The 13,930-nt window shown below is 41.2% G+C and overlaps 2 protein-coding genes across 2 annotated transcripts in view; one reads left to right on the plus strand and one right to left on the minus strand.

Moving 5' to 3' along the window:
• The window catches only part of gukh (NHS actin remodeling regulator GUK-holder), a 75,986-nt gene that overhangs the window by 52,570 nt on the left and 9,486 nt on the right, over positions 1-13,930 (minus strand). The gene's annotated exons all lie outside the window — the stretch shown is intronic.
• Positions 2,638-3,617, plus strand: LOC106638575 (protein roadkill-like). The gene has a single exon (XM_014351829.3). It carries the CDS (start codon positions 2,741-2,743, stop codon positions 3,593-3,595), a length of 855 nt encoding a protein of 284 aa, XP_014207315.2. The 5' UTR covers positions 2,638-2,740; the 3' UTR covers positions 3,596-3,617.

A 13,930-nucleotide genomic window follows, 5' to 3' on the forward strand; every position in this document is an offset into this window, starting at 1 on the left:
GATCTTCCGACATATTTATATAGTCTTTCTTTATTTCAGACAAAAAAAAAAAAAAAAAAAAAGTAGGTACATTATATGCATCAGAGATAAGCCCGCCGATCGAGATCGCGAAGAAGCGATCCCTGGGGGGCCCCCGCACTAGACTTCCAACGGTGGTCTCTTCCGTGAGACCATCATTTGAGATTCCGCCAAGACACGACACGGATCACTGTACATTATACATAATATAATATAATGCACGTAAGTGCCGTTCCGAGGGTATACACCAATGCGATAATGTCTCTTTTTCTTCGGACGGCAAAACGCGCAATTTTCGCCGGCAAAGCGGATCACCACACGGATTGAGCGATCCAAGAGAGAGAGTTTGCGCTGGACAGAGAAAAAGTATATATATACACTCGAGAGAAGCTCCAGTTGTACGTGAGGCTGGAGCACTTGCGTTGTAAGTATATACACACACTCGGTGGGCACGCCGTGGTATACCGATCCAAAACACGTTAACCCGCGGTACGTACGTTAATTTATTTATACCAAGACTATACTTCCCGGTAGCTGTATAGCAGCGACCTTTTTTTTTTTCCTCTTCGCCTTATACCGTGTAGAGACACTGTACGTACCGAATTAAACTTGTTTTACTCGCAAGAAAGAGAGAGAAGAAAAAAAAAGGGTCGTTATTCCACGGCGCGTAAAGTGGAATAAATGTTGAGGGGGGAAAAGGATGGGAGCAGCGGGGGAAAATTCAGCACCATGAATCATACGTACGTGTACATGTATAAGCGAGATGGAAAAAAAAAAAAAAAAAAAAAAAGAGGAAACGGGTTTCTTTCCTTCTTCATCGTTGATTTACGACTGTCTCGTTATATATACGTGCGTGCACGTGAAAAATCTGATACGCGCTATCAATTGGAGATAGCCTTCCTCTTTCGATAAAGTGTGAGATTAAAACCGTTGGGATGGGGTTATTGATATATATTCTGTGTTATTTTACTTGTTTCTTTTCAACCGTTTTTAAAAATTTTTTCAGTAGTTCTCGCTTCGATGACATCATTCTTAACGACTCAACATCGAAGAGCCCAACAAATCAAATGCTCGATGGGTATATACACACACAGCGATCGGATCGGTATTGTTATTGATCAGTGACCTGGTGTACAGATTAGCGTTTAAACATTTTTGTCAAGCCACGTATATTTTCCGCTCGAGTGGCCATTTATACCTATGCCAATCGACGTCGGTAACCTACGAGCAACTAGTCGATCAGGCGAGCACTCGTCACTTCGCTTGTATAGGGTCGTGGCTTGATTAATCGTTTCCCGCGCATCTAGATCGGTTAAACGAAAGTATAATACCATGAAAAAATCGGTGACGTTGTGCAAACATCATGTCATGTATTTATCGAAATTCCACTCGGACAGTACAAACAACTTCATTGTACCCATACTCGAGAGATAAAGCAAATAACATTATTATACTTACCCTCTAAATTGAGAGCCTCGAGTCAAATCACAACCATACAAGTACAATAATATTTACAGTCTCGTGAGGCGCTGATTTAACACACGTGGTACAGCATGAAAATCCTTGACTCAGCCAAGGTCATGGCACTTCTTCAACCTCATGTACACTCTTCTCTTCTTCGATACAAGGGGGGGGGCGTATAGAAGATGATTCATTGCACCAATGAGAGAAAAGCGAGGGGCAGGGTCATCTCGTATCTATATGTATATACAAGCGGGGAAAATTATTATTTCGGAGCTCGTATATACGTATCACAACCTCGTGGTCTATATGTATCGTTTAGCTGATAAGCGATCGCTTAATGGAACACACACAAGCGAGCTCAATAGTTAAACATGTATATATACGAATGGCGCCCTCTTTGCAGGCTTGTGATGTTTCCACGAGGATTTTCCTACTTTAAGAAAAAAGACCGTCTAGACGGATAGGGAGGGGGGAACCCTTGACAACTGTTTTTACGACCAGACTTGTCAAGTCCTTCAAGTTTGACGTTTTCGTCCCATCACCGGCACACCTGCAGGAAATTCTGGAAAAAGCGCTCCTCCTCCCCGTATACTGCCCGGACTGTATCGTAAATTTGAAACTCGAGGGCCGGGCTGATCTGCCGCGTACCTCTCGGACAATCATGGACGCATAAATATGCATCTCCGGGTGATTCATCCTCCTTCCAATGAGATATGGCAAATGTCATATTTTTTGCGACATCGGTCTGTACAAGTTGTAACAGCTACATACAGCCATACCTGGTATAGGGTGACTGAAACCATATAATACCGATACCGTCGGATGTAAAGATCCAGAACACCTGTATGTGGCTGATTATCCTGTAAATATATGGCTCAAAGTGCCTAAAAAGATCGTTTGAAAAAAAATCATTTTTCATGATAATTGTACCTCAAGTACCATCCACAACAAATACCCAAAGCGATTGTACTACAAAGTATTTTTTACACAAGTCAATTTTAGTCAATTTTCGAAATTGAGATTGGGACAGGGTATAGAAGTAACATTTTGACCATATTTTCTTAATTATCTAACTCATTGCACAGATAACACACCTGTAGTTTGTAGTCGTTGACGCATGTTCGAAACGAACACACCTACTCCAAGTACCGGATATTGTCGGAGCGCTTGTGTATATAATGTATATGTATAGCGACTAAGTGAATCGCTACGTTGATAACCTGCAAACAGTCGGGTCGAGTGAGCGGCATGTAATGCAATGACACCGGAATCGGGAAAACCATCCCCGCGTACCGATTTCACGCGGGTCGCCACCGTTAATCACGACGCTTTCTGCTGGGACCTTGTTTTCGGTAACCCAGCCCGCAAAGTCGGAGAAACACTGGGCTCGCCGTGTTTTTTCGTCAACGGCCACACGTGGGAGCTGACCCTCCACCCCAAACCCACGATTCCCGAGACCAAGGATCGCAGATCGGACCTGGTGTGCGTGACCTTGTTGAGCAAAAAGTACGCGAGGACGCGTTACTGCGTGAGCATACTCGACAACGAGAGACAAGCTGTACAGTCGTCCGGGGTGCAGGTGACGTTATTCGAGCCGAAAGTGCCCGTGGGCGTCGACAGGTTTCGCTTCGGTGGAGCCGTGGTCAAGGTGTCGGTGTTATGCGAGATGTGGCCGGAAAACGGCCCGACCGGACACCTCAGTTGCAAGCACCTCTTCGACAGCAAGGACTTGAGCGACTTGACGGTGTTGGTAGACGGCAGGGAGATCAGGGCGCACAAGTTGGTATTGGCAAACAAGAGCGCCGTGTTTGGGGTTATGCTGGGGCGCACCACTGCGAGTCACGTCACGGTAACGGACGTGGGGCACGGTGTGATGACGGAGCTGATCAGGTACGTGTATTGCGGACGAGTCGACGATATGGAGAAAATAGCGAAGGAACTCATGGTGGCTGCATTCCGATTCGGTGTGTGGGACTTGATCGGCGTATGCGAGACGGTTTTGATGGACAATCTCAACGACGCCAATGTCACCGATTACTTGAAAGTGGCCGTTAAGTGCAACGCTCGGTTGTTGAAGGACGAAGCTTTGGAAGAGTTTGTTAAATCTCCGTAGACATTTTTTCTTTTTTGCCAATTGTTTACAATCATTTTACCGATGTAATGAGATATGTCCAACAGAATCAAATTAATTAAATTTTTGTTATTTTTTACTTTTCAAAACACGTTCTTACTTATCTTTTAATTCCTATTATTTTTATGCATTGTTTTCAACGTTTATATATATATGACTCGTGACTACATATAATCGCGTCTATAGCAGAGGCTCTCTAGTCACTGCTCAGGTGATAAACACACAATCACGTATACGCGATAACACACAAATATCTCAAAATTTCATTGGATTGCCACAACGTCATGTTTTACTACAACTGTAGTGTGTGCGCGTGGCTTGAAGAGCACAGATGATATAGATACTTGTACGTACTGGCTTTTAAAATTAGTGTTTCAATGGCTTTCAAATCTTATAAACCGACCGTTAACGAGATAAAACGTGTGGAGACTGTCGAGCACTTTGCTTATTTGTGGTCTGTTGGTACACCTCGCGGCATCGATGAAACCGAAGATGTGGCCTCGGAGTGTTTTTCAGCCGGTGCTCGTACGTGGGAGTTGCACTTGTACCCCAACTCAAAGTGCACGAGGTCAAAGGACAAGGACTGTCTGGCTATGGATCTCACGATGACGGGAGAAACGGAGCTTGTGGTACGTTTGTGCGTATCGATGATTGATCGTAAGAGGCAGAAAGTCGTTCGTTCGTGGAGGGCGCAAAATATCCTATTTCAACCTAACGAGCCTTTGGTCATCAACAGATTGATAAAGCTCGATTTCGTTGACGAGGTCACCAAGGAGGTACACGTATTGTGCGAAATTTGGCCCGACGAAGCAGACGAGCCGAAAAACGCCGTAGAAGAAAACGGCTCGAAGATGGAAGAAAAACAGTACAAATGCCAGCGTTTCTTGAACAACAAGAAGTGCAGTGATGTTGCACTACTGATTGGCGATCGGAAGATATTGGCGCACTCGATAGTTTTGGCAACGAGGAGTTCGGTGTTTGCGGTCGTACTGGGCGACTTTGTGTCACGCAAAAACAAATTGATTTCGACTCAACTGATGATAAAATGCACGCCGTACAATGTGATGATGGCGTTGATTCGTTACATGTATCACGGGGATGTCGATGGTGTCGAGGAAGTGGCCAACCAACTGATGGTGGCAGCGTTCGAATACGGTGTTTGGGACTTGATTCACGTTTGCGAGATGGTTTTACTGAGAAATCTGAGCCAGGAAAATGCTTTCGATTATTTGAAGTCGGCAGTGAAATGTGATGCGTTGCATTTAAAACTCAACGCTTTGAAACTGCTCACGGAATTATGGTTAGGTGACAAAAACTGGAAATATGTCGTGGATCCCACGATTTATCACCTGGAGGACGACTCATTTGTTTCTTGCTTGCATTTATCTCACCACTAAACCTTGTACAAGATTGAATAAATACTTTTGAATCATAACACGTTTTTTTTTTAGTTTATTCAACATATCGGTTGATGATACTTTTTGTGAAAATTTTGTACCATGAGGCTTGTGTTTTTCTTTTTTCTTTCACTACTATTAATATTAATGCCACACAATTTTCAAATGTAAAGAAGAAACATACTATATGAGATTTTTTTACAGTCCACCTAATATACGTGAAGATAACGCCAAGCGACAGTTAATGGTCATAAATGCCTTTGTCCTCGTCACAAATATTCCACACCTCGTCATTATTGGTGTTGCTCAATATAAAAGGATACGATAAAACTTTGTGGTTTATGATGCACCTGTCAAAAACAACGAAATAATCGTATTGAAAAAAGCTTGGAGAACTCGGACACTTCTTTACAGTTGTTTCTTTTGATATTTTCCTAGTCTATAGTGATGTCTAAATTCAAAATAACTTTATTAAATAAATCTTTTGTTTTTCTCGTGTGATTTAACTTTGTTATCTCTAGAAATCTTACTTACTTTATTGCTCAAGTACATGTCAGTCATTTGTATAATGTATGCGAGAGACAATAAAAAAAAAATGCCACGCTTTCTAATACTTTTTCTTTTTCTTATATCACATGTCGAATAAAAGTATACCCGCATTATGTACGTAAATCAGAAGAGACGTGGTGGGCGATGACCAAAGCCGGCAACTTATTGAAAAGACGTAAGTAAAACATACTAATCATAATCACACCATTTTCCAGTTAAGAAACGTGGGTATACGAATAAGCTTTGAATTCGAAGAAATAACAATCCAATCACCGAAGAATCGCCAGGCTGTACCTTATCCCAACAAAGGAGCACAAATCCCGCGGGTATATAATACTGAAATGTTATTGTTTGGATGTCACTGTGTACATATATATAGACGCCGGAGCCTAGTAAGCCTGCAAAGTGCCGTGTAAGCTCGCATGAAAGCGAAATAGGAGAAATGAAACCCAACCCCGGGAGGAAACAAATAAAAATTGATTACACGTTGGTTATTTATTTCGCAAAACGATAGATAAGCGAGAAATGCACGCTCAATCAGCGCGTTTACAACGCGCCCTCATTTTGCGCAAAAACTTCCGAGAAACCTTCTTATACACCGTCATCTAAAAATATCAAAATACAAAATTGCTTGCGTTAACCATCAGCGAGTAATGAACATTTTAAAAATAATAAAACATTTATGTGCATACATTTTTCTATATGTAACTATACGTATACAGAGTGAGTCTTTGCGAAAGTTAGAGTTTATATACGTATGGTGAAATATCGCGCTTAAACGAGCGGGAAGACGTATCGAGGGTATAAATATCTTCTTGTATGCTGTACACGCGAAATTGAATTTACCACCCACGGACGCGAGAGGCGTTAATTTTTCAAAATTCAATGAGCGCATGTGTTATATATATATACACTAGGGATCCGCGACTCGCAACTCATTCATATTCAAATGAGATGTACATTTTTTTTTTTTTTTTTTTTTTTTTTTTTTTCGATCGCTTACACGCACACTTGCGCATGCACACTTTGGCTTCGTTCGATTCTTCCACGTATAATAACCATTGTGTGTATATTTGAACTCGACCGCAACACCATCATCCCTCTCGGGGCGAAAAGAGACGCGCGCCATACATGCACACACAAATGTATACATATGTATGTATGTATATATGGATACACCACCGAATTTCCTGACATCTGCCCCTCTGTGCTTCTGTCTCTTTCGTCCTGCAACCCCAAGTTTTTTTTTTTTTTTTTTTTTTCTTTTTAATCGCTTCTGTCCCCCCATGGGCATACTTGCGTGCTCTTGTTACCAACCAACCATCGCACCGTATGTCGCTGCAATTCACTTCTGCAACGTTTTTCTGCCCCTCCCCCCACACACGCGTACTTCTCAGGAAATGGGACTTTGCTCAATTTTTCTCCGGAAGTGCTATTCCTTTTGTATCTTTATCCTAACGAACGCACATTTTTTTTTTCAAACGAAACGTGTCTACTGATAAATATATATGTATAATGTGATTGCAAACGTGAATTTGAAGTAAAAAAAAGACCAAACGACCCTGGGAACAGTAAGGTGCAAAATTCACATTTCGCAGGAAATAAGTGCTCTTTATCTTTTTTTTTTTGGTATAATACGTAAACAAAACAAAAAAAAAAGAGCCAAAGGACGCATTTTTCTACATGCACTCGCAATGAAAGTGACACCGAACTTATATGAACTTATTTGTACTTGATATGTTGGACAAAATCGAGCGGGGTTTAAAAAAAAAAAATAAAATAAAATAAATAACATAAAAGGTTACACCGACCAAGGAAGGGAAAAGACCCGACCAACGACGAAGAGAGCGCCAAGGCGTATCATACGATTCGAAATTCGAGGCACGCGACTGCGGAACACACGTCTCGTATACGTATAGGTATATATGTGTAGTTATATGACCGAAATCTTCCGCAAAACGCGATACACACACATGGAAATAGGCCGCGGAAAGGTGGGCACGTAATCTGCCTTTTATGCGCCTAATGGCCCCTTCGGATACACACACAAGGAATGACCAATTAGCGCTCGATTGCTCGATTTTATTGCACGAGCGCGCCCGACGTTACATTGGCTCTCGGAAAAGTATATTTAAGATTTCTCCGCATCGCACGCATCGATGGTAGAAAGAAATACTTAAAACCCCGTGCGCACTTGTTGTTTTTTTTTATTATTATTATTATAAATGGCACGTGTCGTCCTGAAATGTCCTTAAAAGTGCGCGCATGAGATTCGTATCGCAAACAAACGACGTGCATATAGTAACTGCAATTGAATGAAAAGCCGCTGTAACACGTGCACGCAACTATTTCAATACTCTCTCTCTCTCTCTCTCTGAGGGTGCGAGTATGATGGGGTGGTGCACCCTGTACGCGAGTGCACCAACGTGGCGTGACCGCGTGCATGTATATTTATATATATCCCCTGGGATGAGAGAGCCGCAGATGTGGGTCATGGGAAAGTGTTTTTTTTTTATTTTGTTTTGCACCCTCCTCCAACAACCCTATACTCCCTTTTTCAAGTGCGATGTGTGCGATTTGCGCGTGCATCAGGAGGAGGGGGGGGTATGTACAAGTGTTTTGTGGGTTGCCGTGTGTATGGATGTACATACACTCGAAATTTTTACGATTCAAAGTACACCTATACGCGAGAAAAAGAAAAGACGAAGAGTCGAGAAAAAATAGAGATGGGGGAGGGGGATAAAGCGTTAGATCTCACGCGCAGATAGTGTCGCCCGAGGAAAGGACGGGCACACGCACGATTAATCACCTAAAATATGTGAGTTGTACATCCAACGCGCGGAATGCGAGGTAAAAAAAAAAAAATAAAATAAACGGAGCGACCTCCCTATGTGTGCGCGAGGCAATGTGTTTCTAATTGAGGCGGCAAACGGCAAAGTGTCTCTTTGATGGCGATGTCTTGTGAAAGAAAAGGAAAAAAACAAACATTAACACGTTCGTTATACTATTTTAGCTGATGGTGTGTGTATATATAGTCAAGAGATATCTGATACACAATGTAGATGGCCGAACTAAACTCATCAACACTGGAGGGGAGGTGGACTGAATAAATGAATAAACAATAGCCGGGTGGACGAAACTTTTGGGATATATCAATTGGGAGTTGAGGAGAGTTGGCGCGTCCCAAGGGGCATTGAAAAATGCAGCAACAACCGATGGGTGTCCTCATCGGTGGGAATATACATCCGGAAAGTTGAGCGCCGGAGGACAATGGCCAATATAACCCGCACGAACCCCTCGCTCTTTTTACCTTTTTACTCCCCCCCCCCACCTCGTGAATGTATATACTTTCATCTTTGTTCTTTTGCTGCCTTTGGGGGAATACTTTTGGGTTGAAAGGAGAACTTATCCGAGCGATTCTATATTTTTATTTATTTTTTTTTTTACTCGAGTGCGCCAATTGAGTGTACTGGCACAATTTTTTACACCTTTCCTTGCACAGGGAGGGACGATTCACGTTGGCAACGAACCAAAAGCATTTCAGACTGATTTTCATTATATAAAGTATTTCTTTTTTTTTTTTTTTTTTTTTTTCCAACAAACGACGCTCTGTAACATAGTCGTGTTATATGGTTAGGTAACCGAGAATATATATATACGCACAACAATACAAGTAACAAAAAAGTACACACTGTTGGATGACGCGCCTTTTTTTACATCTCCGCCGTCGAACCGCGTGATTTTCGAGTCCCATACATGTATATAGATAAAAGTAAGTGAATTGATCAAAGCACGTTGGTGTGACCGAGTGAGACAAGAGAGAGAAAAGGGGGCTCACAGGGCCGGTATACTCAAAATTGGCAGACCGACATTGACAACACAGAGAGAGAGAGAGAGCGAGAGCCATGATAGCGCACGTATCAAATACGACTCGCTTTGTACTTGATATTTTAATAATTTTTGTAGCGATTTCGAACAGTGACGCGCGTCTATGCGATGCTGCTGCGTGGGCAGAAAAGCGTCGAAGAAGACTCTTGAGGATGAGGGGGAAAATGAACGTGCGGCGCACTACCGAACAATGGGGCACGAATGTACCTTTTTTTTTTTTTTTTTTTTTTTAATAAAACACATCAAAGGTGGAATTTTGTATTTTCTTTTTTTCTTCTCCCACCCAAGTTATATATATGTACGCTAGAGGGAAGAAAGAAGGGGTTTGGTGGCACGAACCTTCCATTTTTTTATTCTTTCAATCTTCGGGGCACACTCGGCTCTTTTGATACAAGGGGTCGGCAGAAGGCTGACACAAGCTAGTTTTTTTTAAATTGTTTTTTTTAAATTGTTTTTTTTTTTTTTTTTTTTTTTTCGTCGCTTTGCAAAACCACTCGTCTCATATACGTATGCACAAACTGGTATAATCACTCGGGTGTAGACGACGAAATGAAATTTGTCGTTCCCGGCATGGTAATAAAACAACTATACTTACCCGCAGGTGACGACGACGCGTATTTCACGAGGAAGCCCGCACGTATATACATCACCTCTGTAATTGGCGCATGTGCGCGCGGGCATCACACGAAAATTGTTATCGGGTGGGGGATGAGCCAACGTATGTTAACCCCGTGTGGCACACCTGTGCGTCTCGTCTGGTGCACGTATATGTAAGCACATTAATTTACGTGGATGGTTTTATACGAGTTTTATACGTGTCTAATGTCCACATATATCTATACATCAGAGGGGCTTTAACGGATTAGCAGAGTAAAGGTATTTTATAATATAATATGTATCAACATAATTATATGAGCCGGTTATCTGATGGTGTTTCGAAATTTTAGGCCTTTTTAAGGATTTATAGAGAGAAAGTAGGTGTTTATCATTTGTTTATTTTGTTTTATTATTATTATTATTTTTTTTTTTTGAAGGAATAAAGTATCACGTATGGTTTTCAACAGTTATATCGTCACGAGTCGGAAGAGTATTTTTTCATCAGTCGATGTACTTGTGTATTCGGAGTAAACGACAATACATTTTTTTAAACAAAATTTTAAACGAAAAAAGGTTTGCTTTTCAAATTGTTGTACAAGAAGTGCGCGAACTGATCAAACGATTTGACTTAACGAATTTTACAACTATTACCTCAAAGTTTTTTACTTTACCCTTATTATTATTATTATTATTATGAAATAAAACAGTAATTTATTAGTCAACTTGAGATACAAAGAAAAACTCGTATGATAATCTTAAAATTTTGCACTGAATTCAAGTCAAATATTGTGCTGTACGAAGTAATTAAAAAAAAAAACTTTTATAAAATAATACAGTACGCTTGTAGTAAAAAAAAATAAAAAAAGCGTCCAAGTCTGGATAATATACACCCGTTGTCCATTGAAATCGATTGCAAAGTAATACGAATCGAGACACGAAGTGAAAGAAGAGCAGTCAGAAATAGTCACTTCCGTTCCACTTTGGTTGGTGTGTGCATGTATACTTATATGCTCGCAAGTTGTGCCCAATAAATATAGAAACGCTCGTGCGCGGGTGGCCCTGAGGTTAACGCTATATATATATATATACCCATCTACGCTACTTGCAGTGTACAACCACACTACGCGCGATGATTTGTGTCTTTTGTATACATTTGTCCGGACGGACGTACGGATGCAAAATGGGCATTGTATGGGTTTTTAGAGGAAAGAAAAGGGTCGAAAAGAGTCGTAAATCAAGTATCTGCTTGTGTACACCTATTGTACCTTATTTTATTCTTCTTTTTTTCACGTGATGTAAAAAAACCCATTTGTTTTCGCCTCGCCGTCTGATTTTTTGCGACCAAAGATTCCCTTTTTTTTTTTTTGTTTGAAATTATATAACTAAAAAAAAAAAAAAATCCTAGATCTCTGTACCCGCGTAAAACGACACTTCCCACACGAGAGGAAGAAATTTTTTATTTTTTCCCCCGAGCGGCAAAAGAAAAAAAAAACGGGAGAGAAAGAGATGAGGAACGAGCGCGCCGGCGTAGAGAGAAATTCCAGAAAGCAATTGAGATTTCGACTTCTCCTCCGCCCCCTCGAGGGACCTGTTTCGTCCGAGAGAGGCGTCCCGCGGCGAAGAGAGACTCGGACAAATGCTTCTTTTTTTTTTTCCTTTCCTTCCTCTTTGTTTCCAGACGATGGTTTCTCCTTCTTCGCACAGTATAATACATATACACACACACACACATCGGAGAAACTTGGGTGCTGGGGACACGGTAACGGTCCTCGTGATTTTTTCCTACTTACGTACACATCCGAATATTAATTATGTTTTTCCCTTTCGACTCTCTCGGAGATGCAAGTTATCGATAGCGGTCGAACCGGATTTTTCATGAAATAAATTTTGAACAACAACCATTCGAAAACCCATAAGGATTGTTGAATAAGTTGCTAATGGTTATACGTGCACGCAGAGCAATGCAGTTGTCGGCGCGATGCGCTTCCTTTTGTGGGGTTATATATATATGCACGAAGATTCTCCGGCTTCATCGTCTTGTTCGGCTCGCGCCCACTTCCGGCTGACAGCTGCTGTTGCTGCACTTTGGGAAGCCAAAAGAGAAGTATAGGAAGAGGAGGAAAAGGAGGACAAAGCCGTAAGCCGGGGAATTCTCTCCCTTTTTTTTATTTTTGGGCCCAAGAGGTTTTTTTTTTTTTTTACTATCAAACGTATTAATTTTTTTTGTTTTCTTCCTATACGGTGTCACCGACACGCGTATATCATTTTTTTCTCTTCACTGGTACAAACGTCGCACTGTTCAAAGCTGCCCGCTCATTGTTTTATGCCTTTATACGCGTGACGTTCGAAGTAACGTTTCATCAAAGAGGCCATACATATGCACACGCGCGGAGGAGAGTGAAAATTCGAAAATAACGAGCCGTTATACATTATTATATATGCGCTGCAGCTGCGTTCTCGCGTCTCGTGTGCGTGCAATGTAGGTATATATTGAAGCCACTCATTGTAACGAGAGACGAAGGAATTGAACGTCAAGGAGGAGACGCGCACGAGGGTATATTTAACCGCGCGTGAAACTATACGCTGTACACAAAGGGCCGTGTGTGTGTTTTTTCCTTTTTTTTTTTTTTTTGTACGCGTAGGATGTAGGTATACGTGTGGCTATTTACTGTTTTTCGAGCGAAAACGCAAGAGCTGAGCAAACACGGGGTTTGTGCGCGTGCATAATTTAAAATTACTGTTTTTCTCGAGGTTGTTCTTTCGTGGCAACTCGATCCGTGATTTTTCGCGCGCAAGTACCGAGAATTCGAGCGGTGAGCTCAAAGCTCTTTACAAAATTTAGAATAAATAAACAAATATACAACCCACGCGTAGGTTGTCGTGTTTAAAACCAATCTAAAAAACAAAAAAAAAACAAGAGAGAGAGAGAGGAACAAAAAAATTAGGAGGGGGGGGGCAAAAATTTTTCGAAGGGAAGCATCCATCGTCCGCCGAAGAGGAGTTTTTATTTTCTTCCTCTTTGGTTTAATTTTAGACGACTATCTCGCGGCATGTATATAGGGAGAGAAGGGGCGGAGGGGGCACGTGCTTTGCGTCAGATCGCGTAAGTGTCTCTACTCGAGCTTTGAGGATTACGTTTATATGAGATCGGGGAGTTTTCTCTCGAGCCGGTTTCGAGCTCTCGTCGTCCGCGATGTTTCTGGTTTCATCGAGTGGACGAAAAAGCCCTTTGAAATTCAAAAAATTAAATTGATACCGATTACAAGAGCAATGAAAACAATAAAAATTTTGTCAAGACTTGGGGATAGGTAGAAGTGTTTTATGCAGTTTTAATCGCTGGAAAATTTTTTTTTAAAGAATTTCTTTTTCTGGTAAATAAGTGTAATACGTTGTCATTGTAAATTGTTTTAAATAAAATGTGTGACCACTTTAACTCTTTTTTTTTTCCATTAGTATAATGTTGGTGCTGGAAAAAAATTTGTCAAGTAATTAAAATTTAAAAAAATAATTCTAAGCATAGTAACGCATTACGCTTTTAATCAAAAATTATATTACAAAAAAAAAAAAAAAAAAAAAAGCATCCGTGCCCAAGTCTCGTGTGTATCTTGGTGACCGCGATAATACAGGACAGTGGTTAGAGAGCAAAGAGGAGCAGAAAAAGAAGAGACTAACAAAGCCATTAAATTAAAAATACCATCACTTTAATGCCCAAGAAAAGGAGGGGGAGGAAATGTGACACTTGAAAGAAGGGTGACGCGTACATAATACATTACACTCAGAGAGAGGAGAGGGGGGGGAAGGGAAATCGTCATCGCGACAACAAGATCTTCCTGCCGCGCCTATTTTGCCCTATATATATATTATATCACCCGCGGTGGCGTCGTAA

This window comes from Copidosoma floridanum, unplaced genomic scaffold (assembly GCF_036245765.1).
Source record: "Copidosoma floridanum isolate Cflo_tuat_1 unplaced genomic scaffold, Cflo_Japanese_pri ptg000025l, whole genome shotgun sequence".
In the NCBI taxonomy this organism is placed as follows: domain Eukaryota; kingdom Metazoa; phylum Arthropoda; class Insecta; order Hymenoptera; family Encyrtidae; genus Copidosoma; species Copidosoma floridanum.